The 17178-nt window shown below is 42.7% G+C and overlaps 1 protein-coding gene across 1 annotated transcript; it reads right to left on the minus strand.

Annotated features, from left to right (window-relative positions):
* Positions 1-837: 837 nt before the first annotated feature.
* Positions 838-16296, minus strand: UBE2Z (ubiquitin conjugating enzyme E2 Z). Its single transcript, XM_030221913.1, has 7 exons — positions 15830-16296; positions 14090-14162; positions 12669-12856; positions 10848-10959; positions 9008-9120; positions 8639-8729; positions 838-3031 (listed from the first exon to the last, which is right to left on the minus strand). Exons 1-7 carry the CDS (start codon positions 16279-16281, stop codon positions 2861-2863), a joined length of 1200 nt encoding a protein of 399 aa, XP_030077773.1. The 5' UTR covers positions 16282-16296; the 3' UTR covers positions 838-2860.
* Between the last annotated feature and the right edge of the window lie 882 nt (positions 16297-17178).

Below are 17178 nucleotides of genomic sequence, written 5' to 3' on the forward strand. Positions count from 1 at the left end.
AAGTAATTATTAACTATTAAAGCTTAAGCTAAAACAGAAGCATTCTTATCTCTACTCAAGTAAATCTTTATTATGGAGGGTTTTTTTTTTCCTTAGGAGTAGTTATCGCTTATCTCTCAGAAATTATAGCCGATTTACAGAAGTTTCTTTACATTCTGCCAAAACCAAACTTTTATTGCACAAAAAATATTCAGTTATTTACAGCTATGGAAACATTTTTATTATGACTTTGTAGGTAAATTTTCACTTTCACTATGACAAATGTTATTGTCACTAACTGTGCATTTCGTGTGAGTCTGTGGGTTAGCACTGGTACAGACAGGCGCAGAATGAAGGAAAAAAAAAAACTATTTGAAAAGCTGCATACACGATGAGATGGTCAATTAAATTATAAGGTATATGAGGACTATGCAACTTCCTACCCTCTATAAATGGTTAATGTGTCTAGGAACTGATGGTAAGACAGATGTTGGATAAACAGCTGGCAGAGCAATGAAACAAAGGGCTGAGGCCTAGATCAAATCTGCTATTAATGAGTAGCAAGGAAGTGAGAGTGGCTACACTAGAAAAAAAATGGAGTTTTTACTACGGTGCACTAACATTAGCATGCGCTAAATGATATATTCCTATGGGTTTCTTAACACTAGCGCATTCTAAAGCCATTATCACACCTTAGTAAAAGGATCCCTACCTTTGTTGTTCACCCCTGCTGCCTTAAGGTTTCCTCAAAGGGCAGTAAGCCCTTAATGCAAAAAAAACAAGCTACCACTCAACTGTGCTGAGGCTTCTGCAGTAGTTTACCTGTTTCTGCTTGCTACTGCATTTTTCAGATTTTCTTTCCCTTCTGAGCATGGCACAGGCACAATGTGGGTGTGAAAATTTTACCTAGTGCATTTCACTTACTTGGCGCTACCTGGCTAATGCAGAGTTACTGTGGACTACTTACTGCCTCCTAAAATACGAGGTGGTAAGTAGGTCCCACAAGCTAATGGGGGCATTAATACACATCCTGCAATAAAAAACATAGTGGGAACACCCCCAAAAGAGGCTGTATAAAATTTGCAGCTACTGTGCAGTAAATTGTGTTAAGCTGAGGTAACTGCAAATTTTGCACATTTAGTAAAAGAAAATGAATGTTCTCTCAAGAGTCCATAATGGCCAAGCCAGTGAAAGGCTTACCTGACCAATAAATTAGTGACCATACTTGATAAGCTATTAGAAATCCAGCTGCCAAAGCTGTTTATAGTTTACTTACATGAATTCTTCAGGCTCAAGTTTTTAAATGTTACAGCCAAAAAAAAAAAAAAAACCCTTTCAAACAGAAACATTTTAGTTTAAGCCACAAAGTCAACTTACTGAAAATAAATAAAATTAGCAGAAATATTTGTGATGAGGGGTGATTTTGACCACCATGAGTGATTATCAAGAGGAGCGCTTCAAATTCAAAATCCATAGTGTTGTAAGACAGTATTATATGTGAGCATACACTCTATAAAAAAAAATGTACAAATCTGTACCAGCCCCGAACTTATAATTCAGTCAGCCCTTTCCAATAAAAGACCAAACAGTTTTGGCCTGATATTCAAACAAATCAAGCACCAGTACTGGCACTTAACTTTGTTTATTTTCAGTGGCACCATGCGTATGCAGATGTTGGGCCAACATAAATCAGGCTAACTTCTTCAAATAAGTTAGACAAACGGAGATTAAATTTCACCCCTCTATGCTTTGTGTGGCCCCAGTCTAAGCCTAAAGCTTTTGTACATTGGACCTGTAACAGCACTGTCTATATATAAAGTTGTGGGTATAATAATCAGATGGAAAAAAAAAGTGTGGGGGGGGGACGGGGACTTGTGGTCAGCAATAATGCTGACCACATAAATCTTTTTAAATATCAGGCACTTGCTTTCAGCAGCAGAAAACAGTGTGTTCAACTGCTCTTGCATCTTGCACCATGTGAGAAAAACCCAGCTATGCTCCATGCTTGTGTGTATTTCACCCACTGTAGAGCTTACCTGCAGACTCACTGCACTGCCCCCAGTCAGGGAAGCTCCTTGGTATAACCCACATTTATTTTAATCAGTTGAAATTGTTACACAAACAAAGAAAGGTTAAAGAGGTGAGAGAAGCATGATGAGCACAATGAAAAGCCTCATTAGAAACATCATTTCTTAGGAGGCCAAGCACAATCCCCAAACAGTCTTAAGCTAAATTACAAACAAAACAGTTCTGCTTGTATCTACCTTTTGCAAGAAACAGTGATTTTTCCTTAACAAAATTTTACAAGTTAAGTATTTTCACACATTAAAAAAAAAAAGAATTTTGCTTGTGTTTCTGCCTTGTATTACTAAAACAAGCTAGGTCCATTCTCCCGGTCCTGCAGCTCACACCACTGTTTTTATCTTTGGTCTCTGTAAAAGATGGACTAAGAGGAAGAGTTACTTTGGCAGACAGGACACAGGCTCCAGTAGAATACAAGACGCCATCTAGGACACCACGACTTTATTACATTAGGCTAGACCGTATCCAGCATTATACCACTATGGTTTTACCATTCTTCTTTGCAACACTGGCCTTTATGGATCAGCGCCTACTCGTTACATTATGGATGAGAAACTAGAGCCGATGAAAATCTCTTCCTGTCATTCCAAACAAAAACAAATGCTGTGTAGGTGATTTCATTACACTGGATGCAAAAAAGCCCCTGCTGGAAAACAGAGGACCAGTAGAAACGGTCTAAAACAAAGGATGCTTTTTTTTTTTAAAGATGAAGTCTTCTCTTGTTCACCGCTAAGACAGAATGCCGTGAAAGCACTAAGTGCCAATCCTTGGACTAGTAATGAAGGAGCTCAGCGGAAATCTACAGTTGGGTACTCCCTTGTGTATCTGTCTCTGTCTCAGAGGAACTAGTGTCCGTATCTATATCCAAGTTCTCAGGCTGGTGTTTCTCCTGTATCTTTTGTCGAATTGATTGTAAACGTGTCAGTAAAGACTGGTAGTCAAAGTAACCTCGTTTTTCACCAAAAGGATCCTGAAACGGAAACAAAAATTCTTCAGTGCAATAAAAAGGAATTCCATAAGCTCACATAGACACGTCAGTGCTTTTCATTGCCTTAAAACATCTAGCTAACTGGTTTATGCTTAATGACATACTGAGCAGTTTCTTCTCACCCCACCCAATGTCTGATGGAGGAATAACCATGAAAAATGGAGCAGACTAGGAGGACTGGTTTTCCGAAATGTTTTCATGGCTTGGAAGCAAGAAAATGCTTTCAACAACTATTCTCTTTTCACCTTCCCTAGGCCTCAACGTGTGTCACCCTACAGGTTTCCTACATCAGGAATTTGAAGTTAAAAGAAATCAGTACAGTAGAACTAAAGCGATGAAGGAGGAAATCTTTGTCCAGCAGTGAGACTTAGCTGCATCATAAAAGTGAGACACTCGGGATGTAGTAGGTAAGAGAATGACCTCATACTGCATAAACTTTTCTCATCTTGTGAATATTATGAGAGGTTTACGTCTTTAAGGTAGCTTCCTTTCTGGCTGTAAGTCAGAAGTAGTAATGAAAAAGTAATAATTAAACAAGGGTCTTTATGGCCCTTTATTTTTAGGCTTGGAAAAGGGGTGCATGTCTGTTGTCCAAAGATGGCAGTACCTTGAAAAGAAAGATTTAAAAAAAAAAAAAAAAAGTCTTTGGCTTTGAAGAAGTTTGACAGGTGGGTGCACTATGACTGCCAGCTGGAAGATATCTTTTGCAGCATAGACAGAATAACAAAGCAGACTGACCGAGCAGGATGGTCTTTTTCTACTGTCATTTACTAAGTTACAAAGCAGGAGTGAGCATAGGTTAATTTTCCTTTGGTGGGAGTAATTATTTTGGTTTTTACTTTCTGCTTGTACATGCTACTGACAGTTTGCATTAAACCCACAGCCGGTGCTGCTAGATTACATAGAAGCAGGCCCCATATTGAGCTTACTCACATTGCTAAAGAGTCCAAAGAGGGGCAGGAGTGATCCCAGTCACTCTGGTGTCTAAAAATGCTAGATAACTGGAGGCTGGTGTATAGACATAGAAACATGATGGCAGAAAAAAGCCATATGACCCATCCAGTCTGCCCATCCTCTGTAACCCCTAATTCTTCCTGTTCCTAAGCGATCCCACATGCTTATCCCATGCCTTTTTAAATTCTGGAACAGTCCTCAACTCCCCAACCTCCACCACCCTTTCTGTGAAATAGTACTTCCTTAGATTACTCCTAAGCCTATTACCTGTTCAGTACTGGTCTCCGTATCTCAAAAAAGATATAGTAGAATTGGAAAAGGTACAGCGAAGGGCGACGAAAATGATAGTGGGGATGGGACGACTTTCCTATGAAGAGAGGCTGAGAAGGCTAGGGCTTTTCAGCTTGGAGAAGAGACGGCTGAGGGGAGATATGATAGAAGTGTATAAAATAATGAGTGGAATGGATCGGGTGGATGTGAAGCGACTGTTCACGCTATCCAAAAATACTAGGACTAGAGGGCATGAGTTGAAGCTACAGTGTGGTAAATTTAAAACGAATCGGAGAAAATTTTTCTTCACCCAACGTGTAATTAGACTCTGGAATTCATTGCCGGAGAACGTGGTACGGGCGGTTAGCTTGACGGAGTTTAAAAAGGGGTTAGATAGATTCCTAAAGGACAAGTCCATAGACCGCTATTAAATGGACTGGAAAAATTCCTCATTTTTAGGTATAACTTGTCTGGAATGTTTTTACGTTTGGGGAGCGTGCCAGGTGCCCTTGACCTGGATTGGCCACTGTCGGTGACAGGATGCTGGGCTAGATGGACCTTTGGTCTTTCCCAGTATGGCACTACTTATGTACTTATGTACTTATGTACCTTTTAACTTTGTCATATGCCCCCTTCATTCCAGAGCTCTCCTTCATTTGAAAAAGGCTCTCTTCCAGTACATAAATGCCCTTGAGATATTTAAATGTCTGTATCATGTCTCCTCTCTCCCTCCTCTCTTCCAGTGTATACATGTTGAGGTTCATAAGCCTGTCCCTATAATTTTTGCGATCAAGACAGCTTACTAATTTTGTAGCCGCCCTCTGGACCGACTCCATCCTGTTTATATCTTTCTGTAGGTGTGGTCTCCAGAACTGCACACAATACTCCAAATGGGGGGCCTCACTAGAGACTTATACAACGGCACTATCACTTCCTTATTCCTGCTGGTCATGCCTTTCTTTATGCACCCTAGCATCCTTCTGGCTTTGACCGTTGCTTTTTCTACCTGTCTGGAAGCTTTAAGGTCATCAGACACAATTACCCCCAAGTCCTGCTCTTCCTTCATACACTGAAGCACTTCACCCCCTATACTGTACCGTTCCCTCGGATTCTTGCGACCCAAGTGCATGACCCTGCATTTTTTGGGATTAAACCTTAGTTGCCAAATATCGGTCGATTCCTCCAGCTTCACTAAGTCCTTCCTCATGTCATTAACACGCTCCAGGGTGTCCACCCTGTTGCAGAGTTTAGTATCATCTGCAAAGAGACAGACCTTACCAGACAGCCCTTCTGCAATATCGCTCACAAAGATGTTAAAAAAGAGCCGGCCCTAGGACTGATCCCTGAGGTACTCCAATGACATGCTTTTCTTCAGAGCAAGCTCCATTTACCACTACCCTCTGTCTCCTACCATTCAACCAATTTTCAACCCAATTAGTTACTCTAGGTCCCACACCGAGGGCACTCAATTTATCAGTTGCCTGTGCGGAACCATGTCAAAGGCTTTGCTGAAATCCAAGTAAACTACATCAAGCGCCCCTCCCAAATCCAACTGTTTGGTCACCCAGTCGAAGAAGACAGTCAGATTCATCTGACACGACCTGCCACTAGTGAAGCCATGCTGCCTCGGGTCCCGCATTCCATTTAGTTCAAGAAATCTCACAATCCTCCTCTTTAGAAGCGTTTCCATTAGCTTACTCACCACCGAGGTCAGACTGACAGGTCTGTTTCCCAACCTCCTCCTTACTTCCACATCCACCCTTCTCCAGTCCACCGGTACCACTCCAGTTTCTAAGGAAGCATTGAAGAGGTCCGTCAGTGGAGCCGACAGAACTTTTCCGAGTTCCTTAAGCACCCTCGGGTGTATCCCATCTGGCCCCATCGCTCTGTCTACTTTTAGTTTGGCAAGCTCCTCACGAACACAGTCCTCCATAAACGGGTCTTGGTCTACCATACATCCATCCCCTTTAGCCTTTGTTTTCTGCAGCTCTACCCCCGGTCCTTCATTCGTGAACACAGAGCTAAAATAATTGTTAAGCAGTTCAGCTTTATCCTTATCTTCCACATATTTCTCTCCCTCAACTTTGAGCCTCACAGTGCTATTATGGCACTTCCTCTTGTCACTTACATATCTGAAATAGGTCTTATCCCCCAATTTTACCGTATTAGCTATCTTTTCCTCCATTTGCCGCTTCGCATTCCTGATAGCTTTTCCAGCTTCTCTTCACTTATTCAGGTATTTTCTCCTGTCTTCATCTTTCTGAGTCGTCTTATAACGTGCGAAGGCTAACCTCCTTACCCTTATCTTTTCAGCTACTACATTCGAGTACCAGAGAGGCCTTTTTTTCCTCTTTTATGTCATTTTCTAACATAAAGGTTAGTTGCCTTTAATATAGCTCCATTCAGTCTTGTCCATTGCTGTTCTACATCCTTCAGCTGTTCCATCCAGCTAACTGTTCCTTGAGAAATTCCCCCATCTCGGCAAAGTTAGTTCCTTTGAAATTCAGGACCTTCAATCTCGAATGAGTCCTCTCTTCTGTTTTAATATTGAACCATGCCAGATGATCAATAGATGCCAAATGGTCTGCCACCTTGACGTCAGAAATGTACTCTCCATTCATAAGCACCAGGTCCAGAATAGTTCCATCCCGCGTCGGTTCCATTACCCACTGCTGGAACAATTCTTCCTATAGGGAATCTAAGATCTCTTTGCTTCTAGACGACCCCGCACCCAGGACACCCCAATCAACATCCGGCATATTGAAGTCACCTATCAGTAGTACTTCCCCTTTCCTAGCCATCTTGCGGATGTCTTCAATTAAGTCCCTGTCCATTTCCTTAGACTGTGAGGGTGGTCTGTATATCACTCCGATATAGATTTTCCTTTCCCTCTTTCCAGTTTAACCCACAGTGCTTCTGCCATACCGCACATGTCCTGCGGTTCTGTCACTTGGATATCATTCTTAGCATATAATGCCACACCTCCACCCTTTTTTCCTACTCTGTCCTTCCTGAATAGATTATAGCCAGGTATAGCAACATCCCAGGCATACTGACCTATACGTCATACTTAGCCATTGAAAAACAACATCAGACAGGGATCACTCTTGCCCCTCAAGGCACTCTTTTTATTAAAGGTAAAATGAAGAAGAGTCTTTCTTTGGGGGGGGGGGGGGGGGGGGTCTCCTTGTTCGTGCCTAGAACTGTTAAAGTAACCCTTCCCAATTATTACAAAACATTCTCTATTTTTCCTTTCCTTTCCTGGTTCTCCGAGGTGTTAGGTAAAACTTAAAAACAGGAGGTTATTGTTACAGCCGCTAGTCCATTTGCTCAGTTAGTTTGCTGTTTTATGGACACCATACCAGTCTGTGCTGTTAAATAATACTTTATTCTTGTAGCGGTGCTTATTGTTCTAACTTTTAATTATTTTCAATACAGAATCTTTTTGTTCATACTACACACCATTGCCATTTAAATTACACCTAAACTGCTTTTCTGGTCTGAAAATAGCCCAAAGGAGATTATCAAAAATAAACCAATAAACAATATCTTAAGGCTCCCGGTCCTTGGTTTTCTCCTGCTGGAATTCTGCACCCAAGAAATTAAAATTCTGTACATAAAGTCTGCAAATTCTACAAGTTTGTTTATAATTTTTTGCAGCCACCTCCCTCAGCATTCCACTTTTTTGTAGCCCCCCCCCCCTTCTTTTCTACAGCGTCCTTCCATCCATAGCATTTTTTTCAGTCACCCACAGCATCCCTTTTTTTAAATTTAGCCCCTCCTTCCCTCATGCCAGCCAGCACCCCCCCTCCCCCTGAGGTAGAACCTGCAGCATGAGTACCTCTTCGGGGCAGGAAAGAACCCCACTCTTTCTTGCCCCGCTACTGCTGCTCTCTTGCTAGTGCCATGGTTTTTCAAAGTGGCTGTCGAGACATCAAGCAGTAGATTCACGAGATTACCACTTGAAATCTCTGTGCCCAATTTGAAAAAGCATAGCAGCAGCCAAGAGAGCGGCAGGAAAGAGTGGGGTTCTTTCCTGCCCCAAAAAAGGCCATTAGACCACCAGGGCATGCTCAGCTAGGCCAGGTGGAGAGGCAGATGAGTGGACCGGGGGGGGGGGGGGGGGGGAGGGAGGGAGGGGGCCTTCCATTACTGTGGCCATGCAGATTCTGTACGAAAATGTTGAATTCTTCACAACTGGGGAATTATGCACTCCACAGTCGCGTACAATTCTGACAGGAGTATTGTTTAACCCAATTTTAATGCAAATTTAACAAACATGATTTGCTGTAAGTTGTTATGAGGGAGTATTCCCTTGTAATTAGATTGCTAGGCTGATCTTTGCTATGATTTCTTAGTGCATACCTGCATGCTCTGTCCCTGGAGATGAAGTCTGTCCTTGCACACGACCTCATAGAAATCATAATATTCCATGAACGACTTCTCCATCACATTCCTGCATTGTGCAACATCACATGAGAATACTGTCAGTACATCAGCATCTCCTTTTATCCCCCAACATATCAAAGCATTACAACCCACCTAAACCATCAAGCAGGAATAAGCCCCTTTCCTTCAGAAGCAAACAGATATACCCCATCCCTGCTGTTGCTAATGTAAAAAGTCAAACATGTCCGTTATCCTTCATCAGCAGTCTCGCATTTACTTTCATCCTGAATAGTGTTCACTGTTGCTCCCTCTCCTTCAACCTTAAGTACTAGGTGCGTTCCTTACCATAAAGCCTCAGGACAGGGACATTTTCCTTCAAGCATATCACAGACTGCCACTCGGATGGCTTCGTGTCGAATGCACTCGTTATAATTCTTACTGTCCCCTGAATGACGCTCCTATACAAAGAAAATTTTTATGAAGTCACCATAAACCGAGAACCCACCCAAGCCAGGCTCTCCAGATAGCAAAGTCTAAAAACATGACACAGTGTAACTACAACTTGATGAACTAACATTAAGCTTAGCATTAACATTGACCTGCAGGACGTCAGACTCACAGAAACAGAACAAAGCCTTGCGCCGGAAGAGGACCTCGGCTGGTGGGGGTTGGAGTCCCCCGCCAGCAAAGGTAGCTGACGGTGGCGGCGGGTGGGTCAAGAGGGTCGTCGGCAGGGGGGTCCAGGCCCCACGTAGCTACGCCACTGATTTACATTCAGAAGTATTAAAGATCAAGTCATATATGAAGGACACGTCCCATTTATTACAGATGTTAGAGGCTACTCTGATAAATGAAAATCAGGGAGTACAGTTGATCACACTTGAGTGAATGCCTTCTATACCCATTTACCACAAAGATCAGCGCTGAAAATGATTGCACAGCAATTAGAGGATATGGATTACTCAATGCAACAAACAGAATTTTTGAATCAAATTGCTGACATGGCGATCACTAAAAATAATTTTTTTCAGCAAGAATACTTTTTACAGGTGCAGGGGGTTGCCATGGGGGGGGGGGGGGGGGGCGCTACAGTAGCCCCCACAGTAGCCTGTTTGTATATGGCCATGTATGAAGAAAAATATATATATTCTAGTAGGTTTGCATAATTTATTATTCAATGAAAACGCTATATAGATAATGTATTATAGGTATGGGGAGGTTTGTAAAATGTAACATGTTCAGCTGGGGCTTAAGTGGGGAGTAAACAAGGGTTATGCACATGCACGGTGTTTTTGGAGTGCAGAGGCGCCATTGTTCCTGACTCCATTGAAGGTTCATCCTGGGAGTGCAGCTAAGAAGGTGGTTATAAAGTATTAAGATGTTTGCAGCAGTTTTAGCAGAATTTAAGAAAAAGTGTACATAATTAGAAGTAATATTAATCTGTGCTTTTTAGTCAAAACCCCTGAAGATGCAATTGGCGAAACGCAGACCTGTCGTCAAAAGGAAGTGGATAACAATTGTCACTCCATGACTATAAGAGGCGGATAATTTTGAGAGAACAATTGTGTGGTTTATTACCAGATGAAGAAATTTGCAACGGGAAAGAAACACTATTGTTTGAGATACGAATGGGAACTGCAATCTTTAGAACTGAAAGCAAAAGAGAAAAGTGGACATTACTGTGACAATGTTTGGGTAATGAAGGACAATTATTAAACAACTATGGATGGGAACATTTTGGAGAAATGAAAGTAGAACATTGTTTTTATGAAAAAACATGATATATGGAATGCTGAAGAGCAATACTAAATGTGCCTATAGTTCCATGGTTGTGGGAACTCACATGAAGGGGAATGGTGAGAATGAAGCAGAGTGGTGGGTTAATATTATTTTGCTGATTGAAAAGATTTTAGTTTGTAATAGAAATTTTTCAATAAAGAAATTGTTAATGTCTAAATAAATGTAGTTACTACATAGGTGATATGATATTGTAACTAGAGTGGAAAAAGGCTACTCAGATAGAGATTTGTACAATATATATGCAAGAGATAAATCTGCAAGTGCTGGGTCTCCAATGCATGCAAGTTTATCTCCTGCATTATTCGTTGTGGATATTCTCAACACCTGCCTGGCTGCAGAAGTCCCACAAGTCCCAGCTTAAGAGAACAGTACATTTTAGCCTTACCTGTTCAAAGCCAGGTTCATTGTGATATGGGTTCTCCGTCATCAAAGACTGGACAGAGATGAGGACTGAAGAGATACTCTGAGCTGGACTCCAAGCAGGTCCAGTCCATGTGCTGGAAAACATATTACAAATCAGGTAAAAAGGCTATGGCTCTGCAGTGGGACATCTTCTCCCCCCCTCAAATCTTTATCTCCTCAGAACTAGCACTGCATACACCTTAACCTTCACTATGGAACACTATTCAAAGCTTTTTACCTGTGGTGATCAGATGACTGAAAACTGCTCAGCCTCAATACATCTGAGAAGAAACAGTCCTAGGGATGTGTTTATGTTAGGAAAGGAAAAGGATGCCAATAATTTGCATTTTTAAATCGCCACAGAAAAAGGAGATGCAAGTGATCACACATTTAAAGTGAAAGCACACGTACTGTCACTTTGAATACTGGTGCAAAGTCCATGGATAAAAAGTGCACATGGTCTTTGTTTCGATGCAGTATGAAACTTGCCCCCAGATGGCCATATTTTATTATGTGTGTACTATTGAAATGTGTCTAGACATTAGGGGGATAATTCTATAACATGGGCAGCAACTGCATGCATACATGATTAGAATAATGGCACATGCAAGTGTGTATGTTAAAAATCTGCTCATATTTTACAGGTAAGTGTACACAGAGCCAGAGCACAGGTAGGGATTACGCACATGCTTCTGACAGGCGCAAACATGCCAGCTCTATGGCTGTTGTAAGTTCTTGGGCCTAACTGCATATGTGTGTATTCTATAAAGAAAAGCGGGTGACTTATAGAATTCCTCCCTTTATGCATAGAACAGCAAGTACAATAAATTAAATAATGCAGCCAGCATACCCTACCTGCTCCAGAATGATATCAAGAGCATAATGTTTCATACCAGAGAATAAGGTAAATAGACAACGTGCTTAAAGAAAGAAAGATGTAAGCTGATGCATCTTGACAGAACACAAAAGAATATTAATGTGATTGCCGATGACAGCTTATGATGGTCCATGCAATCCTCCACTGTAACTAATATATAAATCATCAAGAGGATGTGAATGCAAGAATAGTGCCTTGTCAAGTCCTAATGAAACTGCATGGAAAGTGAGAGATAGCTGCATCTCACCCTAAAAGTGGTGGTGGTGGTGGTGGGGGGGGGGGGGGGGGGGGGGGGGGGGGGGGTTCTATCAATTTACAAACTAAGGGAGCCTTTTACAAAGCTGCAGTAGTGATTCTCGTGTAGAAAATGCAACAAAGCCCATAGGAATTGAATGGGCTTCATCACATTTGCCTTGCTGGGGATCACTACTGCGGCTTTGTAAAAGAAGCCCTTCACATCATATAATTAATCATGACATTGAAAATAGGGAATAAAAAGTTAAACAGACCAGCAGAAGGAAGGAAATCCAAATAAGAGAATACTAGAAAATACTTTTGAAATCATGTCAAGAGCAATGTGTGATCTGGGAACAAAGACAGATGCAGACACTAAATCATTATCTGTACACTTAGCACAGACACCCCAGAGCAGATTAAAAGCCATCCACATATCGACTCAGCATAATAACCATTAGCATCACTTTATCAATGAGAGAAAGGCTGCCAGTAGTATAAGAACTTGTCTAGTAGTCTGCCACCATCAATCCTTTAGATTGTAAGCTCCTTTGAGCAGGGACCGTCCTTCTTTGTTAATTTGTACAGCGCTGCGTAACCCTAGTAGCGCTCTAGAAATGTTAAGTAGTAGTAGTAGTTGTCTAGTAGTCTGCCACCATCAATCTTAAGTCCTAACACCATATAAAGTCTTACCCTAAAATACTCAGGCAGACCTTCCCGTTGCGGTAGAAGTTAGGATTAAACCTCACAGTATTGTTCCCAGTTGTCATCAGCTTGACCCGTGGTGGGTGGATGGGATAATCTGGAGGACAGCGAAACAGGAACAAGAAGAAACCCCCTTCATAAGGCGTGTCAAATGGGCCTGTGATCAATGCATGAATCTGCAAAACAAAAGCCCATCTCGCGCACCATTTCAAAACTGTGCAACACCAAAAAATTGTCAAGACAAGCAAAGAGCTCCATATGGTGCTAGAATCCCCTCACACCCATTATCACAAAACCCACAGATACTGTATATAACCCTCAAATTTAGACACATACCTACCTCCTTAACACTTCAAAGATATTACATAAAACCCACACACATATCCTACATCTGTTGGTTATCTGCCCTCCAACACACACTAATTGTAGCCTTTTCTCCTTCCCCACACTAAAAATGGCTCATTCATCCTCTCTATTCAGAGAGGGCCAAACAACTTCTGATATGTCAGGACCAAGTGTAGCACAAACTCTCAGATGCAGCTGCTATAATGTACTTCTGTTCTCTGTACATAAAAAGCAGTGCTATATATTATCTCTCCTCCCACTAAGAATGGAACCTTCCCCCATAGACTTAGTACGGTGCTTCCAGCCCTTAAATATAGCATCTCGTTCCTATTGCCCAAATGCAACAGGAATAGCTACTCTCATCCACTCCACAGAACATATCAGATTATGGCACATACGTGTATGAACTGTGTGCACTCTACATTTCTTTAGGGATGCCAGACTGTATTGTACTAGTTTTAGGCTGCTGATGTGAGTCGTCTTTGGACGGGGCTGGCTGGCAACCATAGTTCAGCAACTTCCATTTTATGATTGTGTGATCTTTCTCGTTCACTGTTTTTAGTTTCCTATTTTTTTTTAATGAATTTCCTTTCTTATCTTTTATTAAGTTTCTTATTTTGAAAACCGCTCTGATTTGCCACTCAAAAAGGGCAGTATACTAAGTTTGATAAATGATAAACTATACATAAACCCAAAAGTAATAAAGTAAAGTGATGTGAAGAATTTTGAAGCTGATGATGAGGTGAGTGAGTCAGGCAGTGGTTCCAGCATGAAACAAGTCACTGCCGAGGCTGCTTCTCACGTTAGGTAATCCATATACCATTATTACAAAGGTATATATATATATATATATATATATATTGTGTGTGTGTTGGGTAGGTGATATATTAGACAAGTTATACACAGCCTTACTTTTGTGCTGTAAATAACCTGAATGCCCTGTACTTATTTCAGAGATGAAAGAAGTGTGAACATTTCATTATCAATACACATATAGAAATTGATAACTTTAAACATATACACCACAGAGAAGTAATATCTGCATTACTGTGAGAGTCACCTACCTTGGTCATATCCTGAGGATCAGGCACCACAAACATTCCTGGGGGAGGTTCTTTGTAAATGGACATGATATCCCTGAAGAATACAGTTACAGATATTAAGCTACGGTTTGTCAAAAACAGGTAAACATGAACAAGAAACCAAAAACAAAACCGTTATCAGGCTATACAAGGTATTTAATATTGTGACTGTCAATGGCAGAAGTCTACCTTATACCATCCAATTGTCTAGTTGCTCTTCTTCCTAAAGTGGAAGAATCACTAGTGAATTCCCACACTTGTCCCAACACCAGTTCCCCAACAACTCCTTTCTCCACCATATCCCCAATTCTTTCCCAAGCACACTTCATAATCTGTTGAAGTGCCACGCTCCACTGGTAGGCCATTTCAGGTTCTGTAATCTTTGCTATGATTATGACAAGATCAACAGTAAATCTAATACCCACTAATACCCAGGTCCCTTTCCCTGTCTTGCTACCAGTTTCTAATAATCTAAACAGCTATCAAAACTAGCAAATGCACAGTCTAACACAGCCACACTCCATATGCATCTGAAAGTAACTTTATTTAGACATATTCCACACAAGTTTCCCCAACGTCCTCTTGGAAGCTGAATACAGCCATACCACTACTGCCAAGGTCCTCTGACCATATATCTGAAAATCACTAAAGCTCACTAATTAGCATGTACATCAGAAAGGTTTCTGCTTAAGCCAGCAGTTTCCAAATTGTGGATCATGACCACAAATGACTTCACAAAATTGTCAGGTAGGGTCTCAAACACATCTTGAGGCAAAAACAAAAAGGTGGCAATTCTGTGGACATCCTACTGATTGGCTGACACACAAAAAAAGGCACCAGAGATGAACATTACATAACTGTCTACATTCTTGGAGCTGCTTTACATCCACTGGTTCCAGTTTCTGCCTGTCTTTCTCCCCCTCCAAGCCACCATTGACTTCTTCTGTCTGTCCATCACCTGTACTGCAGGCTTGCTCTGCCCTGCTTCTGTTTTGATCACATGTTTTTTTTTTAAATAACACCTGTTTAATAACTTAAGAGCTGCCCTACTGAGTTAGACCAAGGTTCCATGTAGCCCAGTTATCTTATTTCCAACAGTACCTAGTCCAGGTCACAATTACCTGGAAGAGACCCAAAAAGTAGCAAGGTACATTGCTTCTTAACCTCAGGGATAAACAGTGGCTTTCCCCATATCTACCTTAATAATGGGTTAATGAGGCCAGTTGTGGGGTAATTCTGCAGTAATTACAACAGTGATGGAGCTCATAATAGGATGATTCAGTGGGTGACTGCAGTGAGGACGATTATAGGGTGATTCTGCTGGTGACTGCAGCGATGATAGAGCTAGCTGCGATGGTGATGGGGCAAGTTGTGGAATAAGTCTACATATGATCGTAGGGGTAATGGAGCTAGTTACGGGGTAATTCCCCGTGGAATTGCAGTAGTGATACAGCCAATTACACAATGATTTTGCAGGTGACTGCAGCAGTGATGAAGGCAATTATGGGGGTGATTAGGGGGGTAATTACTGCGATTACTGGGGTTGATTATGGAGAGTGAATTTTATGAGCTACTGCAGTAGTAAATAGGGTTGGGTATGGAGTGATTTTCTGGGTGATTACAGCAGCGATCGAGACGATTATTTGCAGGTGATTCTGCGGACTGCTTTTACGAAATAGCCTCTAGGGGTAACTGGGCGCGGCTGATACTGAGGATCCTTACCGTTTGATGCGCAGCAAACACTGCGGAGAGGCTCGGTCATTATCCCAGTCTGAACTCAGCGTCGGGTCCCAGAAAGTGGAATGAGTGAGGAGCACAGCCCCAGTAGGCTGCAGCCCAGCTATGGGAGTGAGGGAGCCAGGAAGTCCAGGGCTAGGCCCCGTCGTCGTCCCACTCACATCGGCCGCTGGCATCCCGAACCCCGCCGCCGCCGCCCATAGCTCCGCGGACAGAAAGGCCGCGTTTGCTCCGCTGCTGCCAGTGCCGCTTGCCCCAGCGTGACCCGCTGCCGTGCCACCACCAGCAGCAGCCATCACTGCCGCTTCCTCCGCTTGACTCTCCGCCATTCCTCCCCGCTTCCGGGACTCCAGATCAGCGAGTAGAGGACAGAGCGTCACCCCCCTGTCACACGAAACCAACGATGACAATGGCAGAGCGCCTCCGAGACGCGTCATCAATCCCACACGATTCGCAGCTAGAGCGTCACCGAAGGCGGAAGTGCGGTAGCGGAAAAAGGGAGGTTCGAACACGCCTGCATGGAAAAATAGAAGTTGCTTACCTGTAACGGTAGTTCTCCTTGGACAGATGATCTTGCAGCCACACAAGTGAAGTTACTCCCCCATGACGTAACGGACCCGGACATATAGCAAAGCTTAAAGCTTTAAATGAAACGCAGTTTACTACGCCTGCGTGCAGCTTCCCGCCATATCTCCCCCCCATAACCCCTCAGAAGTCACCGCCCCTTTCCAGTTTGGTAAAAGAGCTAGCGGCAACTTAAGGGAGGGTTGGGAGGGATTGTGTGGCTGCAAGATCATCTGTCCAAGGAGAACTACCGTTACAGGTAAGCAACTTCTATTTCTCCCTGGACAGATTCTCTTGCAGCCACACAAGTGAAGATTCCCCAGCTCCACAGGTAACAGGTGAACAAGACGCCCCTGCGGGCATACATGGTACTGTAAAGGAACAGAGAAAAAAGGTAAAACTGGTACCTGTGAGAGGAGGAGGTGGTAGTTGACGTCTCAGGACACAGAAGACAGGACCGCCTGGCCGAACGCCGCATCAGTAGCTGAAGCGGAATCCAGGCAGTAATGTTTCACAAAAGTATGCACAGTGGACCACGTAGCTGCTCTGCAAATGTCCTGCAGGGAAGTTCGTTGCAGATGAGCTTTCGTGGCCGCCATGGCCCTCAGATTATGAGCTGTAACATGCGGAATCTGTGAGGGAGTGGCTGCGGCGAGCTGGTAGCATAAGGTGATACAGTTCGCAATCCACTGGGATAGAGTCCCCTTGGTTACTGGCCTTGGGCAGTGAGGGGAGCGGAGTGAAAGGAATAATTGAGAAGGCCTATTGGT

Source organism: Microcaecilia unicolor, chromosome 12 (assembly GCF_901765095.1).
Source record: "Microcaecilia unicolor chromosome 12, aMicUni1.1, whole genome shotgun sequence".
In the NCBI taxonomy this organism is placed as follows: domain Eukaryota; kingdom Metazoa; phylum Chordata; class Amphibia; order Gymnophiona; family Siphonopidae; genus Microcaecilia; species Microcaecilia unicolor.